The sequence below is a fragment of the Echinops telfairi genome, unplaced genomic scaffold (genome assembly GCF_000313985.2).
Source record: "Echinops telfairi isolate 266 unplaced genomic scaffold, ASM31398v2 ScPeMD7_19;HRSCAF=73, whole genome shotgun sequence".
NCBI lineage: Eukaryota > Metazoa > Chordata > Mammalia > Afrosoricida > Tenrecidae > Echinops > Echinops telfairi.
Window position 1 is genome coordinate 1188411 of NW_022103916.1, and position 19648 is coordinate 1208058.

The window sequence follows — 19648 nt, forward strand, 5'->3', positions numbered from 1 at the left end:
CTTTCCTCTAGTTCTTAAATGCTTCCTCCTCTCCCACTATCACGATCCCAGTTCTACCTTACAAACCTGGCTAGACCAGAGAATGTACCAGTAGCCAACATTGATGGCAGTGAGTTATGGTTTAGTGGTTGTGTGGTGGGCTGCAGTCTGCATGGCCAGCACTTCAAAACAACCAGCTGCTCTGCGTGAGAAAGACTGAACTTTTTATTCCCTTTAACACTTCATTTAAGAAACCCACAGGGGGTCACTATCAGAATGGCAGTGAATGAAATGATAATGTATCTTATAATTCTACTTTTCTATAAACTTTGAAACTCCTTGCATATATTACTTTTTTGTTGTTTAAGTTATTAAACTTATTTTAAAATTTCTTTGGAAGCATTTTTAATAACTAATCCAGTTAACATGATTTCATTAACTAGTACTGACATAATACTTTTTCATATTATTCATTTTATTGGGAGCTCTTAAGATGTTGTGACTATTCATAATTTAATCAGATCAAGTATAATTGTACAATTGTTGCCGCCATCAGTTTCAAAACATTTCCTTGAACTCCTTGGTATCAGCTCCCCTTTAGCTCCTGCTTCCCCTCCCCAGGACACTTGTTGTTATGTTACACATAATTATTATTGTTGTTTCCCATACCTTACACCATACAATATATATCCATTCAACTACAATTCTGTTCATTGTTTCCCTTGAGTGAGGTTATACCGTCATCACTGCTATCCGTTCCCCATTTCCCACCCCCACCCCTCCTGTATCCTCAGTGAATCATTATTTCCATTACTGTTTCTGAAGAATTATCTATCTTGGCTTTCATGCATCAAACCATCATGATTATACAAATGAACATACTCATGTCTAACAAGATTAATGAAGTAAAACAAAAACTATAATAGTAAGGAGAGGAAATATTAAAGAACTAGAGGATAGTTATATGGTTCATCAATGTTATACTGTACCCTGGACTTAACATCCCTTCTGTGAGAGACAGGCTATCTTACAGATAGTTTGGGGTCTCTATTTTGTCCACACTCCTTCACATCAATTTGATTGCTTTTTTTTTTTTTTTTTGCTCTTCTGATATCTATTCCTGTTGACACCTCATGATTTCCCAGGATGGTATGCTTCTTCCATGTGGACTTGTTGCTTTTCTGCTAGATGGCTGCTTGTTTAACTTCAAGCCTTTAAGACCCCATACACTATGTCTTTAATAGCTGGGCACCATCCGCTTTCTTCACCACATTTGTTTATATTCCCATTTTGTCTGTGGCGATAGTGTTAGGAAGGTAAGTATCATACAGTGCCAACTTATTAGAGCATACCATTCTTGTTACTGAGGTAAGATTTGAGTAGAGGCTCAAATAGCACTTATGACTAGTACTGTATTGGTTTCTTAAAGATGGCTTCAGTTAAACCCCCTCCAATAATAATAGTGTGAGTTTGTACTTAATATTCTTTACACATTTACATATATTGGATCCTGACCCATGTATACCTTCAAAATTTGCTTCCTCTGGACTATCTCAATTATAAAAATATATTAAATGATGTGTCTGTCTATTGTAGTGAACCACTTGAGAATACTTATATAATGTTATTGTCACTTCTATGTTTCAGCTTCTTCTAGATTAGGCCGAGCACTTGCTGAGCTCTTTGGACTCCTTGTTAAACTTTGTGTGGGGTCTCCTGTCCGTCAGAGAAGGAGCCATCATGCTGCCAGCACTACTACAGCACCGACACCCGCTGCACGATCAACAGCCTCAGCTCTCACTAAGCTTCTCACAAAAGGCTTATCTTGGCAGCCACCACCATATACACCTACACCCCGTTTTAGGTAGGTTTTACTTGATACAGGAAATACTGAAGTGAAGGTTTTTGAGGTCCTTTGTTTATTTTAAATTTGTAGCCCAAATGCAATATAAAATACTTACTTTGGATATACCTTATCTAGAATGTAGAAATTTTAAATTATTTGCAGTCAAGCCACATTTCAATAAAATACGTTCTTTAGAAATTTTAAAGAGCCCTAGTGGCCTAGTTGGTTACTTGTTGAGCTGCTAGCCACAAGATCAGTTACCAAGCCCACCAGTCACTACTGGAGAAAGATGAGCCTGTCTGTCCCTATAATGATTTAAGGTCTTCTAAACTAGAAGAAGGCACTTCTATTTATAGGGTCCATTTGAGTCACTATCTGGCAGTAATTTGAGAGAGTAGTTGGGAATTGTAGCCTTTTGGCCTTTGCATGCATTTCCCATTGCTTCTTAACTTAAAAGAAGCTTATGTTTTTGCCTTTTTTTTCTCTTGTAGACTGACATTCTTCATCTGTTCAGTTGGTTTCACATCCCCAATGCTGTTTGATGAGCGGAAGTATCCTTACCACCTCATGCTGCAGAAATTTCTCTGCTCTGGAGGCCACAATGCTCTCTTTGAGTAAGAATCAAGTTCCTATTCCTTCGCTGGAATAGACCTTTTCTCTGTGCCTTAGCAGTTCACCATTTTTCAAGTCACATATCCTTGGAACTTGCCATGTTCGTTTTTATCATCCTTGGAGGGTGGGATTCATCCTGTCCTAAAGAAGTTTGCAAGGGTCTCTGCCTTTCTTCATTTTCCTGTTACATATTTTTCTAATAGACTTTGTCTTTTTCTGTTGTTTTACTGAATGTGATAATGTATTTTCATGTTTGATGCAAAGCCAAGTTTCACTCGCTTTAGGAAAAAGACATTAAAAATAAAGCTAATTAATTTTTGGAAGAGTGAAAGTAATATTTCTAATACAAGGAATCCTTTATCTGAAATATCAATACTCTCTCTCCATAACTTCTCATTTAATTTAGAACTTTTAATTGGGCGCTGTCCATGGGAGGCAAAGTTCCAGTTTCTGAGGGGTTGGAACATTCAGAATTACCTGATGGTACAGGAGAATTCTTAGATGCCTGGCTAATGCTGGTGGAGAAAATGGTGAATCCTACCACGGTGCTTGAATCTCCACATTCGCTGCCTGCCAAATTGCCTGGAGGTGCCCAGAACTTTCCACAATTCAGTGCCCTACGTTTCCTTGTGGTAACTCAGAAAGTACGTATTCTACTTATTCAACATTTTAGAACCAAGTTTTTCTCGTAATGACTTTTTACTTCCTTAATGAGATAACTTGATTGGTTCATACATCTTATCAGATTAGGACTACCTTACAGGGATCGACACCATCTAAGAATTTTTCATGGTGAAAATACTTGAAATGTAAAGTTCAGATTGGTTTTTCCAAGTTTAGTTGAACGTCCTTTCTCTGTGATTCCTTTGTCCCTTCAGGGTCTTCCTTAGGATAATGGGTTTCATCGAGGCTTTTTTTAGTTGTTGTTGTTATTCTTGGAGTGTCCCAGGGGGCTTGGAATTGGAGCAAAAATATCTTCATGCGACTTTTCAAATAATTTATAGGCAGCCTTTACTTGCATCAAGAATCTTTGGAATCGGAAACCCCTGAAGGTGTATGGAGGGCGAATGGCTGAATCCATGCTGGCCATTTTGTGCCACATTCTTCGAGGAGAACCTGTGATTCGAGAGAGACTGAGCAAAGAGAAGGAAGGTTCTCGAGGAGATGATGAAGCAGGACAAGAAGAAGGTGGCTCACGCCGGGATCCCCAAGTCAACCAGCAACAACTGCAACAGGTACATTGTTGACCTCACACTGAAGGACTGATATTATATCTAAAGGAGTATGACACTTGTTGGTTTTTCAGGTTCAAACCTTGTTAAATATTTGGTCCACCAAACTCTTGGTGCTTTCCAAGAGATATCTTTAAATTTACTTCCCCTCTCAGATACTATACTCCAGTAGTATCAAGTCTATACACAGGTGAAAGATTTTTGTTTTCCCAAGCCTGCTGTTTCATTTTCCTTCGTATGCTCAGGAGGCTGTTGCTGCCACGTTCTTTGGAAAAAACTGCTAGTCTATCTTAGCTGTAGAGGAAGGATAATGTTAGGAAATTATATTCTTCAACAAGAGCTTTCTGAAAGCTTTGTCATGTACAGAATGTTCGTATCATTTTCAACAGTTTGATAGGTACTTCCACAATTTTTATATTAATAAATACTTCCTGTAGGAAGTTTGGAAAACAGCAGAATATAAAAGGAGGGCATTCATTATTTCACCACATAAATTTTTTTTATAAAGTATTTTAATCTCCTACGTTTTACATAGTTACCATTATATAACATGCAGGACTATATGCTGCTGTCATTTAAGAAAAGACTTTTTATAGCTAACTAAGCTCGTTTTTTATTGCTGCATATTTCATCTCTTTGATGTTATAAAGCTATGGTTTTAAGGAAGAGGGGAGCGGGGAGGGAGGGGGACAAATGAGCTGATGCCAGGGGCTTAAGTGGAGAGCAAATGTTTAGAGAATGATGAGGGCAATGAATATACAAATGTCCTTGACACAATTGATGTACAGTGAACCCTCGCCACTTCGCGCTTCGACTTCCGCGGCTTCACTCTATCGCGGTTTTTGTGTAACAGCGCATGCTCTGTCATTACTGCCACTGATTGGCTCATACTGTACACGCTTGATGCCATAAATAATATAATAAATAATAAATGATAATTGTGATGTCCAAAATGTTTTACTGTATTTCCCCTTTTTCGTTTAATAAATTGGGTAATACGAGTGTAATGGTGACTAAAGGGTGTTTTTTCATGTCCTCTATGCTCTAACTACGAAAATATTTTATTTACAAATAAGGAATCCTACTTCGCGGAATTTCCTTTATCACGGTAGGGTCTAGAACCGATTAACCGCGATAAACGAGGGTTCACTGTATTAGTGATTGTGAGTTTTATGAGCGCCTAATAAAATGTTTTTAAAAAATAAATAAAGCTGTGTGCAAATCAGATTATGTGTTAACCGTAGAATTTTTGGGTCAACTTTTTAGATTCTTTTATTAGTGCCAGTTTGTTTTATAGAAAAAATATCTCAATGGGTTAAAGTAACTAATTGTAATAACCATCTATTCAATATGTTTTAGTTAATAGGATTGAGAATCGCGTTTTACATTTCCGCAATGTGTAGATCTAACATTTGAATGCTGTGGAAGCACCAAGCAAAAAGGGCAATTTGACGAGTATTCATGCAACTTAATTAGTTTATAAATACTTTGGTTCACATATGAAGTTCGAAAGACGTGCGTTTCCATTATTGAGAATGCTCCTTTCTTGATTCATTGCTTTTGTATTCCTAATATCTTGAGGTCCTACATCCTTTTTTGCAGCTCATGGACATGGGCTTCACAAGAGAACATGCCATGGAAGCCCTGTTGAACACGAGCACCATGGAGCAGGCTACAGAGTACCTTCTAACCCACCCTCCTCCAATCATGGGAGGGGTTGTTCGGGTGAGTTGGTTCAAGCCCAGGGCTCTAATTTTCCAGAACTTTGGTTTCGCTACTAGCATATCCCCCATCTCATCCTTCCTAAATATTGTAACTTTTGTTTTGGCTTTTTTCCTTTAGTAAGGTGTAAGCCAAGTAGGGTTTGGCCTTAGAGACCAGCATTCAAAACCCCTCTCCATTCTTCTGTTTCCTTGTTTATTGGGGGACCTCATTGGGTTTCTTTGATTTGGGTGAGTGTGGTTGCTGGATTTTCTGTTGTTGCTCTGTAGGATCTGAGCATGTCAGAAGAAGACCAGATGATGAGAGCAATTGCTATGTCTCTTGGACAGGATATCCCAATGGATCAAAGGGCGGAATCACCTGAGGTAAATAGGAAACATGGTATCCAAAAGGGTTATGAACATTCTACTACTGCTACTGCAAAGTAATTGATGGGATTAAAATCTAGAAAAAGAAATGGAAGTATGTCTTCATCCCAACTGTACATTATTGATTTAATTTGTATTGCCCTGAAGCATTTGGTGAGATAGATGAAACATTAATTTTTGTAGATAAGAGAATCTAAATATATATGATAGTATACTTCAAGCCAATCTTGGCTATGTATTTCTATTTATCCATAACTCTAATATGTTGTACTGGCAGAGACTAGAGGAAAATGCCTAGATCAGGGGTCCTCAAACTACTGCCCGTGGACCACATGCAGCCCGCCGAGGATATTTATCCAGGCCACCAGATGTTTTTGCCCCATCTTGTTTTTTACTTAAAAACAAGATATGTGCAGTGTGCACAGGAATTTGTTCATAGTTTTTTTTAAACTGTAGGGCAGCCCTCCAACGGGTCTGAGGAACAGTGAACTGGCCCCATTTAAAAAGTTTGAGGACCCTTGGTCTAGATCATTATGTTGGAAGTTGTAAAGAATGCTGCAAATAAAGTGGCAGTGCGGTGGAGTGTTGGAGGTGCCCTTCCTCTGCCTGCTCAGTCTTCCCTTGATTTATATGGCTGCTGCCTCATAGTTTTTGACATATTAGACTAATGCCTTTTTTTTTGTTGACCCACATGAGTCAGTGATGTGAGTGACTCAGTGATGTGAGTGACTCAGTGATGTCAGTGAGTAAGTGGAGTGAGTCAGTGATGTGAGTGAGTGAGTGGAGTGACTGAGTGAGTGAGTGTGAGTGGAGAGTGATGTGATGTCAGTGATGTGAGTGGTGTCAGTGAATGAGTGGTGTGAGTGAGTGATGTGAATGAATGTCTGAGTGATGTCAGTGATGGATGAGTGAGTGGATTGAGTCAGTGATGTCAGTGAGTGAGTGATGTGATGGGCGTGCGTGAGTGAGTGAGTCGGTGGGCCGAGAAGAAAGCGGGCCATTAGCCAGCTCTGGTGGGGGGAGGTTCAAGGTCACTTGCTACTAGAAGCTGGCCTGGTATTGATCCGGCCATACTACAACGAATTACCTTTCTCCAAAGATCCTGCTAACAGCCAGGTCGCAGTTTGAAACCAGCAGCAATCCCAAGGGAGAAGGATGAGGCTTTCCACTCCTGTAAAGAGTAGCAGTCTCTGAAATTCACAGGGTCATTCTACTTTGCCCTGTGGGGTTGCCCTGAGTCATGAAGGCTCATTCAATGGCAGCGAGTGAGTTGGAAGGCTTCCCTAGTTTGGCAGTTCCTTTCATTCCTGGCCCGCCCCAACCCCAGCGGGAAAATCGACCAGAAGGAAAAATTGTCCAGGAACCGGGTACAGACGGCATCCTCTCAACAAGTACCCACCTGAGTCAGTGATGTCAGTGAGTGAGTGGAGTTTGGCAGTGATGTCAGTGAGTGAGTGAGTGAGTGAGTGAGTGAGTGATGTGAGTGAGTGGTGATTGATGTGAGTGAGTAGTGACTCGACTAATGCCTTCTTAAGGGTCTCCTTTACTTTTCCTCTTTCAACTCCCCCCTTATGGTATCTTCCTTTATCTGTCTCTAGGAAATTGCTTGCCGGAAGGAAGAGGAGGAAAGGAAAGCTCGTGAAAAGCAAGAAGAGGAAGAGGCTAAATGTCTAGAGAAGTTTCAGGATGCTGACCCATTAGAGCAAGATGAGCTTCACACTTTCACAGATACCATGTTGCCTGGCTGCTTCCACCTTCTTGATGAACTGCCAGACACTGTTTACCGAGTGTGTGATCTGATTATGACAGCCATCAAGCGTAATGGAGCTGACTATCGTGATATGATTCTAAAGCAAGTGGTCAATCAAGTAAGCTCTCCAGGGACCCAAAGAGAAAATCATTTGAAGTGTTTTATTTTCATTTGAAGTATCTTATTGTCAATCAAATTTGGTTCCTGAAAAATTTTTGCATTGAAGTCCTTATAAATGTGTTCTCTCTTTGAATTCTTAAGAGCTGATAATCTAGGTCTTGCTTGAAATTTCCTGGAACCGTGACTATACCTACTCCCCAAAATATCTTTAAGGACTTTGTAAGAAGGAGCTTTCTTTTATATTTTTGTTTATTGATCATTTTATTGGGGGTCTCTGACAAATCTTCTAACCATCATTCAACTGTATTAAGCACACTTTTTTTTAATCATCCTTAGATTCGTCACAAATATGCCTATTTTTATGAAAAACATTTCCCTCTAAATTTATGTCTTTTTAAAAAAACTTTCTTGAGAGTTAGGGTGGAGGCTGACATTTCAGATCCTAACTTTTTGTGTTTAATAATGTATACAATTTATCAAACCTCAATAGCTTGCCCTACCTCCTTTTTAAGACAGCATTTTTCATCCTTATGTTACTGATTAATATAATATTATAGAAGAAGTATAAAAAATCAATTTCCCCCAAAAGCCACACCCAAAGATAAAACATTCAGATTTTTGTTGTGTTTTAATTCTATTGGGTGATGGTAGTGTTTAAAATTATTGAATTACACACACGCACACACACACACACACACACACACACGAGGGGAATGAGCAACAGAAAAGTGGGTGAAGGGAGATGGCGGTTGGTGTAAAATATGAAAGTAATCATTTATAATTTATCAAGCGGTCACCGGAGAACTGGCAGCAGGTCAAAAAGAAAGTAAATATTTAGAAAATGGTGGGTACAACAGATGTACAAATATACTTGATACAACTGATATATGGAGTGTAAGAGCCCCCAATAAAATAATTTTTTAAATTTAGAATATTTTGACCATATCTTGTCCTACTTGATTTTGCCATTTTTTTGTTCTAGGTATGGGAAGCTGCTGATGTATTAATCAAAGCTGCTCTTCCTTTGACAACAAGCGACACTAAAACTGTGTCAGAATGGATCAGTCAGATGGCCACCCTGCCCCAGGCTTCTAATTTGGCTACTAGGATATTACTTTTAACGCTTCTTTTTGAGGTAAGGTAAATGATGTGTGGCTTTTAGGTCTTCTCATTCATCAAATAATTACTTAATACTTAAGCAAATGAGATAATGAAGAAGATGCAGAATAATGTAAGCATGTTCCCTGCATTTCATAAGCACGATAGTTTTTGTTGGGTTAAAATATGCTTGATTAATTACAAAATATTCTATGCTGCATGGATGATATAAGCGATTTTTGAATTTAGAAAGTTTCTGGTTCACTTCTGAGTAATTGGAGGATATCTTCTCAAAGTGGTTATTGATTAAAAGGAATCATAAGGCTTTGGGGTACAGGGTATTTATAGTTTGGTCCTGAAATGTTTTTGTCAACCCAGCAGCTAATACCAGAAATACAGTGCTGAGTAATTGACTCCCAAGTGCTGGGGTTAAAAAAAAAAAAAACACCACTGCTATTGTGTAGCAATTCTGTAGCACCAAAGACCCAAACCCCCTTGGGTTCCAATACTGTAAATCTTTTTGAAAGCGGGCTGCTACATGTTTCACATGCAGGTCTGTTTGAAGTGAAGTATGTTACTACTGGCTTTTAATATTTGAAGCCTTATATCAACCCTGCCATTAACCAGGTTTTTTTCTCAGTTCTATTTTCCCAACGGGATGTGTGCTCGCTCTATGTCTGTGTCACATTTTGGTAATTTTTACAATATTTCAAAATTGCATGATGCTTTTGTACACATTAAAGACTATAGTATAGTGTGCATGTGATTTTTTTTACTTTCTCTTAAACATAAGCAAATACCGTCTACCCCAAAGCCTTAAGATTCCTTTTAATTAATTACCACTTTGAGAAGATATCCTTCTCTAATTGCTCACAAGCTCTTCCTAAACTCACAAAATCACTTAACATCATTCATGCAGCATAGAATATTGTATGAATTGAGAAACAAAAAAATATGACTAACTTTATTACACTATTTGCTTTATTGGAATGGTCTGAAACAAAATCCAAATTCTGAGTTATAACTATAGAGCAGAGGTCAACAGAGGCTTTGAGAATCTGGAATTAATTGTGCAGTGGCTTCACACTTTCAGTTTTGGAGTGATGAAAGGTCTTACAAATAGATGATGGTGGTGGATGCTCAACATAAAGCTGACAATATAACTGACTTGTACACTTAAAAGTAGTTAAAATGGCAAATTTTAAATTTTGTATATTTTACTGCAGTAAAAAAGAAATACCGATAACTTTCTGCTAGTAACATGAGGCTATATTGAAAGTTTTCTTTATTCCCAATAACATCATGAATATTTTCCCATGTCAAATACATAATGTTTGCTGTTTTGAATATTTTATTTGTTTAATATTGCATTAAAGAAGAAAGTGTTTCCTTTTTCTTCAGTGTAGTTTGATAAGTTCTCTATAAAAATCAAAAGTTTTTTTTTTTAATCATTTTGTTAGGGGCTCATACGACTCTTACCACAACCCATACATACATCAATTGTGTAAAGCGCATTTGTGCATTCATTGCCCTCATCATTCTCAAAACATTTCTTCTCCACTTAAGCTTTAGGTCCTCATTTTTCCCCTCCCTCTCCGCTCCCCCCTCCCTCATGAGCCCTTGATAATTTATAAATTGATATTTTTTCATATCTTGCCCTATCCGACGTCTCCCTTCACCCACTTTTCTGTTGTCCGTCCCCCAGGGAGGAGGTCACATATAGTTCCTTGTAATCGGTTCCCTCTTTCCCACCCACTCTCCCTCTACCCTCCCAGTATCGCCACTCCCACCACTGGTCCCGCAGGGATCATCCGCCCGGGATTCCCTGTATTTCCAGTGCCTATCTGTACCAGTGTACATCCTCTGGTCTAGCCAGACTTGCAAGGTAGAATTCGTGTCATGATAGTCGGGGCGGGGAGGAAGCATTTAGGAACTAGAGGAAAGTTGTGTTTTTCATCATTGCTACGTCGCCCCCTGACTGGTTCGTCTCCTCCCCGAGACCCCTCTGCAAGGGGATCTCCAGTGGCCTGCTAATGGGTTTTGGGTCTCCACTCCGCACTTCCCCCATCATTCACTATGGTAAGAAAAATTAAAAGTTTTAACAACTTCATTATAGAGACTACACCCTAAATGACCATCCCTGATTATGCTGATTGCTAACTTCTTCTTTATTTAGCATGTAATAATATGTTGAGCCACACTGAATCTATATGTACCCTGAGATAATTATCACAAACATCGTGGACATTGAAAATATTTTATTGAAATTCCTTAGATAAGAAATACAAGATTTAAAATCATTTTACCTCGTAGATTACACAGCTGGTTAGTGGTAGATGTGGAACTTGAATTCATCTAATTCTCTTATATACCATATATACTTGAGCATAAGCCAACCCAAATATCAGCTGAGGCACCTATTTTTACCACTAAAACAGCATTACAAATATGGTGGAAAACTCGTCTTATACACCAGTATATACGGTACTAATTCTGTTACCTTATGTTACCTATGCTGTGTCAATTTGTTATACTGAGTAGACATTGGTATTTTATTTCTTTTTTAAATCCTCTTTGATTAATCAATAGGAGTTGAAGCTACCTTGTGCTTGGGTTGTTGAATCTAGTGGCATCCTTAACGTCCTAATCAAACTCTTGGAAGTAGTTCAGCCCTGTCTACAGGCTGCCAAAGAGCAAAAGGAGGTACAGACCCCAAAGTAAGTCACTTGTATCTACCCTATTTTCAGTTCAATGGGATGTGGCCCCTAGAGTTTACTGCTTAAATTGGGGAAATATCTGTGACAAATCTCAGGTTTTCTTGTTCTTTGAAGCTTGTCAGTACTTGATGAAGCTAAGATTTGTGCTGTTCTCTGGCTTGCACAGAACCAATTTTTCTCCTTTTTAGATGGATCACCCCAGTGTTGCTCCTGATTGATTTTTATGAAAAAACAGCCATCTCCTCAAAAAGGAGATCCCAAATGACTAAGGTACGTACTTAGAGGCAATGATAGACCAGAATAGGATACTAGATTGTAGCGAAGAATGCTAAGGTATCCTTCTCTTAAGAACCTTGGTGGCTAGGTCTTCTGAACAGGGAATTAGTTTTATCATTTTTTTCTGATGGCATAGTGTTTGTACATTGAGCTGCTATCCTCAAGGTCAGCAGTTTGGAGCCCCCAGCTGCTCTGCTGGAAAAGAACTGGGCTTTTTACTCTTATAAAGAGTTTCTCAGGAAACCCACAAGGGCAATTCTACTCTGCCCTATAGAATTGCTTTGAGTCGGCATTGACTTGATGGCAATTAGTTTGGTTTGTTTCTGTGGAGCTAATAACCGAAAGGCCCACAACCTTACCCTGGAAGTTAAATGATAACTTTCTCCAGAGTAGGAATGCCTCTTCTATTAAATGAAGGACTCGGTATGCATTAACTCCTCCAAAGCCAAGTGTTTCTTATATTATGGTTGTTACGTGCCACATTATCTCAGTACCTTCTTAGAAGCAACATTTTTGTTCCAGTATACCTATAATGAATGTTTGTCTGTGATAGGAAATGCTTGCCATTAAAAAAGGATGGCAGGAAAAATGTAGTTTGGGGATGTAGACAAGATTTTTTTGCCTTGAGAGGAGCTAAAATTAGGGAATTTAAATGGGTAAAAATTTGTCTCAGTTCTCAAAATTTATTAAACGCCCAGTATATTTGTTATATTCTGCCTCATCCATGAACACTGATGACATTACTTATTTCTTCTAAAGACTAAGCCTGGTCGGAAATACAAAGTAACTTTGAACTTTGCATCTTTTATTTTAGTACCTACAGTCCAACAGCAACAACTGGCGCTGGTTTGATGACCGCTCTGGACGTTGGTGTAGTTATAGTGCAAGCAACAACAGCACTATTGATTCTGCCTGGAAATCTGGAGAGACAAGTGTCCGATTCACTGCAGGCCGAAGAAGATACACTGTCCAGTTCACTACAATGGTGCAGGTATTAAAATATAAGTTAAACCACTTTAATAAGCTTTATAAAGGGAATGTAATTTTAAATGTTTGATCAACAGTGTTCCTCCCAGAGTTGCGGTTTTCAGTGGTATCTACACTATTGGAAATTTTATGCTTCACTGTGGAATTTTGTATATGTCAGTTTCCTTCTGGGAATTTGATGTTATCTCTCTGTAAGTAATAAAGGCAGCATAAATTGCCTGTCTCCCTTCATGTTAGTACATTTTGCTTGAACAGTGCTTCCTCTTCTTCCCTCTTCCCCTAGTTCTTTTTTTTTTTAAAGAAGTCTTATCTGCTTGACTTCATAGGTTAATGAGGAAACAGGGAACAGACGCCCAGTCATGCTAACTCTCCTCAGAGTACCACGACTAAATAAAAATTCAAAAAATAGTAATGGGCAGGAACTAGAGAAGACACTGGAAGAAAGCAAAGAAATGGACATAAAACGTAAAGAAAATAAAGCCTGTGGTATGGATTTTACATTTGAATCATTCCCTTTAGGTCTGGTCCCTAGGGGCATAGCTGATTTTCCGAATGTCTGTTATCGTAAAGGTCAGCAGTTTGACCCTCACACAATAATGCCGCAGGAGAAAATCTTGAGAATCTGATTCTATATATAGTATATCCGAGAAAACTCTATGCAGCAGTTCTATTCTGTAGCACATGAGTCTCCATGAATCAAAATGGATGCAGCAGCAGATTTAGTTTTGATTTGGTACCTTAATGGCTTGAGGTATGAGTAAGTTTTTTCAAATTAGTATGCTTAGAGATTCAAAGTCTTTCTTCAGACCTTAAAATTAATGTTCTGTTTTTCTTAATAGCACCCAAGTGCTTTAGCAAAGGAGAAAGTGATTGAGAATGAAAATATAAGTTAAACCACCCAAACTCAATTATTTATCTTTCGTAGATGTTCCCTTGGCCCTGGAGAGTACAAGTACAGAGAAGGAGACCAGCCTGGAAGAAAACAAAATTGCAGAGATCCTAATCCAAGGACTGACAGAGGATATGGTGACCGTTTTAATCCGGGCCTGTGTGAGCATGCTGGGAGTCCCTGTGGACCCAGATACTTTGCATGCCACTCTTCGCCTCTGCTTGAGACTTACCCGGGACCACAAATATGCCATGATGTTTGCAGAACTGAAGAGCACCCGCATGATCTTGAATTTGACCCAGAGCTCAGGCTTCAATGGGTTTACTCCTCTAGTCACCCTTCTCTTAAGACACATTATTGAAGATCCCTGTACCCTTCGTCATACCATGGAAAAGGTGAGTCATGTTGGTGTCAATATCTTCCTCTTTTAAAACACTTGTAACATATACTATTTATTCATTAACAGTAAACTCAGCATTATAACTTTTGCTTAAGCAAAGTTTATGTAGTGCACATTTTTTTTCTCCTTAGTGCACTTCATGGCCGCCTTGTACTTAGGAACGCCATACAGCACTTCAAAATTACACATGGGATCCATTTAAAATAGCAAAGCCACTAACAAAACACAAAAATATAACGTGTACTTGATGCCGCGGTTTCTTGAGCAGAGAATGAACATGGAAAGCGAATAGACACCCTGACACACAGACTCAGAGACAATACAGGGCTGCAGCACAAAATAGACACAGACGGTACAAAACTGCAGCAGCTTGACAGCCCGCCGTGCTTTATTATTTATGTACTAAATACTGGCAGTGTTCCCAGACAAGTTTGCTATTCCCACACTTGAATTTCTCATAACTTTGAGAGTTTCGTATCTCGGCCCATACCGTTGTTTAAATTTCTACCAGGGAAACACTGCTTGCAGCTGCTTCCACAACCTTACCGTTTGCAGTAAGAATCTGTTTATGAGAACCAACTAGAACAGTCGTTTGCATACTCTCCTAGTCAGATACATGAGTCAAGACACAGTGCTCCTCTCATGGCTCCTTCAGTATTCAATAGGACATGAAAAGTCTGCTTATTAATAGTATGAGAACTGAGACAGAAGCACCACAGCTAGGAGTGTGTGGCAGGTTGTGATCAGGTGACTGAACTTTTTTTTTCCCTGTCTGGGCATATATGTCTTAAATGACCACAAAAGCTCTGTGAATGTTGATTAGGGGATAATAAATTTAAGGAAGTAGGTGAATCCACAAAAAATTGAATCCATAAGCAATGAGAATTGACTATACCATTAACTCACCCAAAAATATTTTCTGGCTATATTCTAGGATATTTCTTAAGTATGGTTAGTACATTATCCTATTAAGTGAACCCCAAAAATATACTTTCTACTCTCTGATAACCTTAGACCAAACCAAAAATTAGTGAGGGCAGGTTCATGCCTTGAACACATCATTCATTCATTAGAGTACTCAGGCCTTCACCAAAGAGCTTGTTTTTCAATGCATGAGGATGTGGGATGTGCAAATGTCTTACTTGTAAAGCTATTCCTCCTTACTTATTTATAAAATTTTCTTTCCTAAGAATTGCCAGCAGTCATCTTGTGAATGTTAACAGGATGTTACCTCCATTTTCCCCTCTTAGGATATTGTTTTCCACATTTCTAAATGTTGCTAATTTTTTTGGTCAATGTTTAATAATGGGTTTCCTTAGATATTCCTAACAATTGGATCCAAACATGGAAACATTTTTTTTAATTTGTTTGACTTAAAATTAGAAATGTTACTAATTAAACTACCATATGTATATCTCAGATTCTTCAGACAGTTCTTCCCCCAACCTATTACTGTGCAAAGTCGAGAAGAACTGTTAGAGGCATCATGTAAAATGTAAGATGGTGTGACAGCCTAACAGAGGAGTAACAGCTTTGTGAGGAGGTACCCCCCCTAAAAAAAACCAGAATTGTCACTGGACAGTGTGGAGCTTTCATAGTACATGTTTTTCCAGTTCGGCGAGCATCTGGCACAGCAGTTCTCAATATTCCTAATGCTGCGACCCTTTAATACAGTTCCTCATGTTGTGTTGACCCCCAACCATAAAATTTTCTTTGCTACTTCATTACGGTAATTTTGCTACTGTTATGAATCGGCGATTCCTGTGAAAGGGTCTTTTGACTCCCCCAAAGGCTGAGAACCGTTAAGTCTACCAGCTCACTCTTGAGTTAATGCACCCAGTGGCGTTCCTGGGAAGGTTTTCTCTGGTCTCAGCGACTTTTTTCAGAAAACCTGTTTTGCTCGAACCTCATTTTTTGCGATGGCTGATTTAAGAGGACAATGTATGGCTATGAAATTTTGTTTCCTGCTTGGGAAAACATGCCTCATACTGTTGTTAAGTTGAACACAGCTTACAAGGACAGTACTATGGGGAAAACTCAAGTGTACGAGTGGTTTCCTCATTTTAAAAAAGGTGAAATATATTGATTGATGACAAACCTCCTGCGAATCTGTCAACATCCTGAGCAGACAAAAATGTTGACTCGTAGTGCAGTTCGTTCCACCAGATCAGACTGCTAATCAGGCTTTCTATTTAGAGATTTTGAAGAGTGTGAAACCATGTGCAACAAACAAAAGGCCTGATTTGTGGCAGACAAGGGACTGGTTTTGCCACCCTTACAATACACCTCCTCATGCAGCCAACTCGGTGTGCCAGTGTTTGGTGAAAAACAGTGCGACTGCTTTTTATTTTTACAAATACAGAGGGACATGACAGGACAAGGACTAGGGAGGTGCTGTCAGCCATTCAAGCAGATGAGCTTGAAAAATGTTTCCAAGAATGGAATCGCATTATTAAGTATAATGGAGAATACTTTGAAGGTGTGATGCAGTTGTTTTGTAGAAAAAGTAAAATGCATAGCTTGGTGGGGGGGGGGATTCTGGGTTGCTTTGTTTTGGTGGTTACCCCCTTGTATTTAATTGAGTTTAAACCCCAAAAAAGTATCTATTCCTTAAAAATACTAGGAAGAGATATCCTTGCTGAATGAGAGACTTTCTAGTCTTGTATTTGGTGGCACAGGGGACAGAGGAAGCATTGGCAGTATTAATATTTCAAGGCGGCAAAATAGAGATACTTGATATAATATCCATTGCAGGTACGGGTGTGGAGAACCAGGCATACTCTTAATTTTGGTAGGAGTGGAAATATGTGCAGCCACATTGGAAGGCAATTTGATAGTCAGTTTAAGATATACTTTGACCGAGAAATTCAGTAGCTAAGGGTTTATCTGATTACTAAAGTCAATTATGCCAGAATGTTCGCTGTAGAATTGCTTGTGATACCAACAAACTAGAGATAAATATTCAGCAGTTGAAAACAGGATAATAAATTATGGCACATTCCTTATAGTAAAATTACAGTGTTCCTATATATTTTTAAAAGATTAAAGTTACCTTATAATGGTAGCTAAATAAGCAAGATACAGGTTATTGTGTTTATTTAAATAACATGAACGATTTGGTAAGAAGATTATTAAATTCTGGAAGATATTTATTTGCCAGCATATAGTTCACAAAGGAGTGGATTATGCACTGGACTTACTTATACTTTCCTATATTTCCATGATTGACAAGTAGTTTTATCGGAACAAAAGCATTCTAGTTTCTATGCCATTTTGGTACTAAAGCAGACTGAATCGTTTGATATCTCCTGTGGCTATGATAATCTGTGGCATAAAGAAAACTGTGTGGGTATCGATGCTACATATTTTTAGGGTTTTAACCATTCTAATTTCAAATGGCAAAAGGTTTGGGACAGCTATGGACTAGCACTTTAAATGTGAAGGCTATATAAATCTGAATGGATGATAAATGGTCTGGAAAATGAACATGTACATTCTAATCTAATTGTTAATAGTGATATGTTAAGGTGAATGCTTAAGCTTTTTTATTGTCTACATTTTTTTTAATTGGAAAGGATTGGATTAAAAGACTAAGTATAACTTTCAAAATTTCTAAACTTTGATCCACTGACTTGAAGCAGAACTTGGTTTCTTATCAATTTAGTTCTTGGTTAACTCTTCCTTGATGGTAATTATGCTTTTAGAAAGGGATTAATTAGCAGTGTTTCTCTCTTTGTTAGGTGGTTCGCTCAGCAGCTACAAGTGGAGCTGGTAGCACTACCTCTGGTGTTGTATCTGGCAGCCTTGGCTCTCGAGAGATAAACTACATCCTTCGTGTCCTTGGGCCAGCTGCATGTCGCAATCCAGACATTTTCACAGAGGTCGCCAACTGCTGTATCCGCATTGCTCTTCCAGCCCCACGCGGATCAGGAACTGGTAGGATTCAATTGCTTCTCCTCTCTGATATACTGCAGTCTATGGCTTATTGTGAAAGGGTTTTAAAAAATCCATGAAAAAAATGAATTAAAATATAATGAAAATTTTTCATCAACTTTGGAAGTCCCTTAACTCCAAAGATTTTCTGTGAAATCTGTAACTTGTAAAACCTCCTTAAACTATTAATTAGTTGGTCAGTTGTGTCCATTCTGTACATACTTCTAGATATAATCGCTGTGGTATAATTGCTGCCAAAAGAATCATTTAGTCGTGTTCTTGCCTTCAAGGGGCTTGATTTGGTGGCTTACCAGGATTTCTGTAATGTTAATGGGTTGTAAGCAATGTGATAAATCGAGGGACAAATGAATGTGATAAAATGGGAAATATATATTGTCATATGTAAGTATTTTTTCCAATCCTAAAATGTTTGTGGTAGAAAACAAAATATTGGAAATACTGAAAGACGGTGCGTATAAACCTCAAAAACATTAATGACACAAAAGGGGGAAAATGTGCTACATACAAGGAGATAAAAGAATAGGTAAATGTATAAGGTACCAAAGTATATTCATTGCAGCCAAGACCCTGAGAGAGGGAGAGAGGAAGGGAGTGTCATTGCTTGGAAAAATTGAGTTTCTGTTACTTGTGGTTTTTGTTTGTTTGTTTGTTTGTTTGTTTGTTCAATAAAAAGTTGGGGAGGGCTTAATTTTTGGAGCCGTAGCTACTTCCCTGACCCAGTGTTGGGTCATTTTCACATGAAATGAAAGATAAGACTCTAGTCCCATAAATATGGAAAACCTCTGAACCCAAATTGGCATTACCATGTCTTATAGAGTCACTGTGAGTTAGAGTCAACTTGAATTTGGGTTTGAATTTTGAGTCTCAGTCATCAAAACCATTGAATTTTTGTAAATGAAAAAAAAAAGATTTATTGAGATCATTTGCTATGATCTAGTAATAGAACAAATCTATACTCTTTCTGCTCTTTGTTGTATTAAAGCTTAAAGACGCTAAAAGCTAGATTTTCTAATAGGCTACTTTAACATTTGTTGGTAATGATACCGTATTTCTAACTTGTACATTACACAAGCACTCTTCTGAGTCTTTGTCAGTAACTAAATTTAAGCCTTGGTTCATTATTGACTGACTTTCTCCCCTTCACTTTGGCTTAGCTTCAGATGATGAATTTGAGAATCTTCGAATTAAAGGCCCTAATGCTGTACAGTTGGTGAAGACAACTCCTTTGAAGCCCTCACCTTTGCCTGTCATTCCTGATACTATCAAAGAAGTGATTTATGATATGTTGAATGCTCTAGCTGCGTACCATGCTCCAGAAGAAGGTAGGTAGCTAGCTAATCCACCTCAAGAGGCCTAGCCACTGAGAGAGAAGTGTCTTTGCCTAGGTGCTCCCTCACTATTCACCCAAACACCATGAATCAAAATGAATAAGACATGCAGTGTACTTCTCTGAAGAAGCTAATAATCATAAAGTATGTTAGATGCATGTGGAATGGTTTCCTGGGAGAAAGCACTTAACTGGGAAGGGTGACAAGAAGAAAGCTTCTTAAAATAAGTGATTTTTTTTCTTGGTAGGGACTGAGCATGGTAGTGGGACAGGAGGAGAGAATCAAGGGAAATAGAGGAAAGAGCTGGGAGGCAAAGGGCATTTATAGAGGTCTAGATAAAGACATGTACATATGCAAATATATTTATATG

General features: G+C 38.5%; 1 protein-coding gene across 1 annotated transcript in view; it reads left to right on the plus strand.

The window, feature by feature from the left end:
- Positions 1-19648, plus strand: part of HUWE1 (HECT, UBA and WWE domain containing E3 ubiquitin protein ligase 1) — a 155401-nt gene that overhangs the window by 84442 nt on the left and 51311 nt on the right. Inside the window, exons 31-45 of the mRNA XM_045288269.1 lie at positions 1627-1843; positions 2317-2439; positions 2844-3081; positions 3442-3672; positions 5272-5394; positions 5661-5756; positions 7358-7627; positions 8612-8764; positions 11317-11444; positions 11633-11714; positions 12535-12711; positions 13034-13193; positions 13633-13991; positions 17737-17932; positions 19105-19272. Of these exons, the coding sequence (XP_045144204.1) occupies positions 1627-1843; positions 2317-2439; positions 2844-3081; positions 3442-3672; positions 5272-5394; positions 5661-5756; positions 7358-7627; positions 8612-8764; positions 11317-11444; positions 11633-11714; positions 12535-12711; positions 13034-13193; positions 13633-13991; positions 17737-17932; positions 19105-19272 (2721 nt within the window). The remainder of the gene's footprint in view (positions 1-1626; positions 1844-2316; positions 2440-2843; positions 3082-3441; positions 3673-5271; positions 5395-5660; positions 5757-7357; positions 7628-8611; positions 8765-11316; positions 11445-11632; positions 11715-12534; positions 12712-13033; positions 13194-13632; positions 13992-17736; positions 17933-19104; positions 19273-19648) is intronic.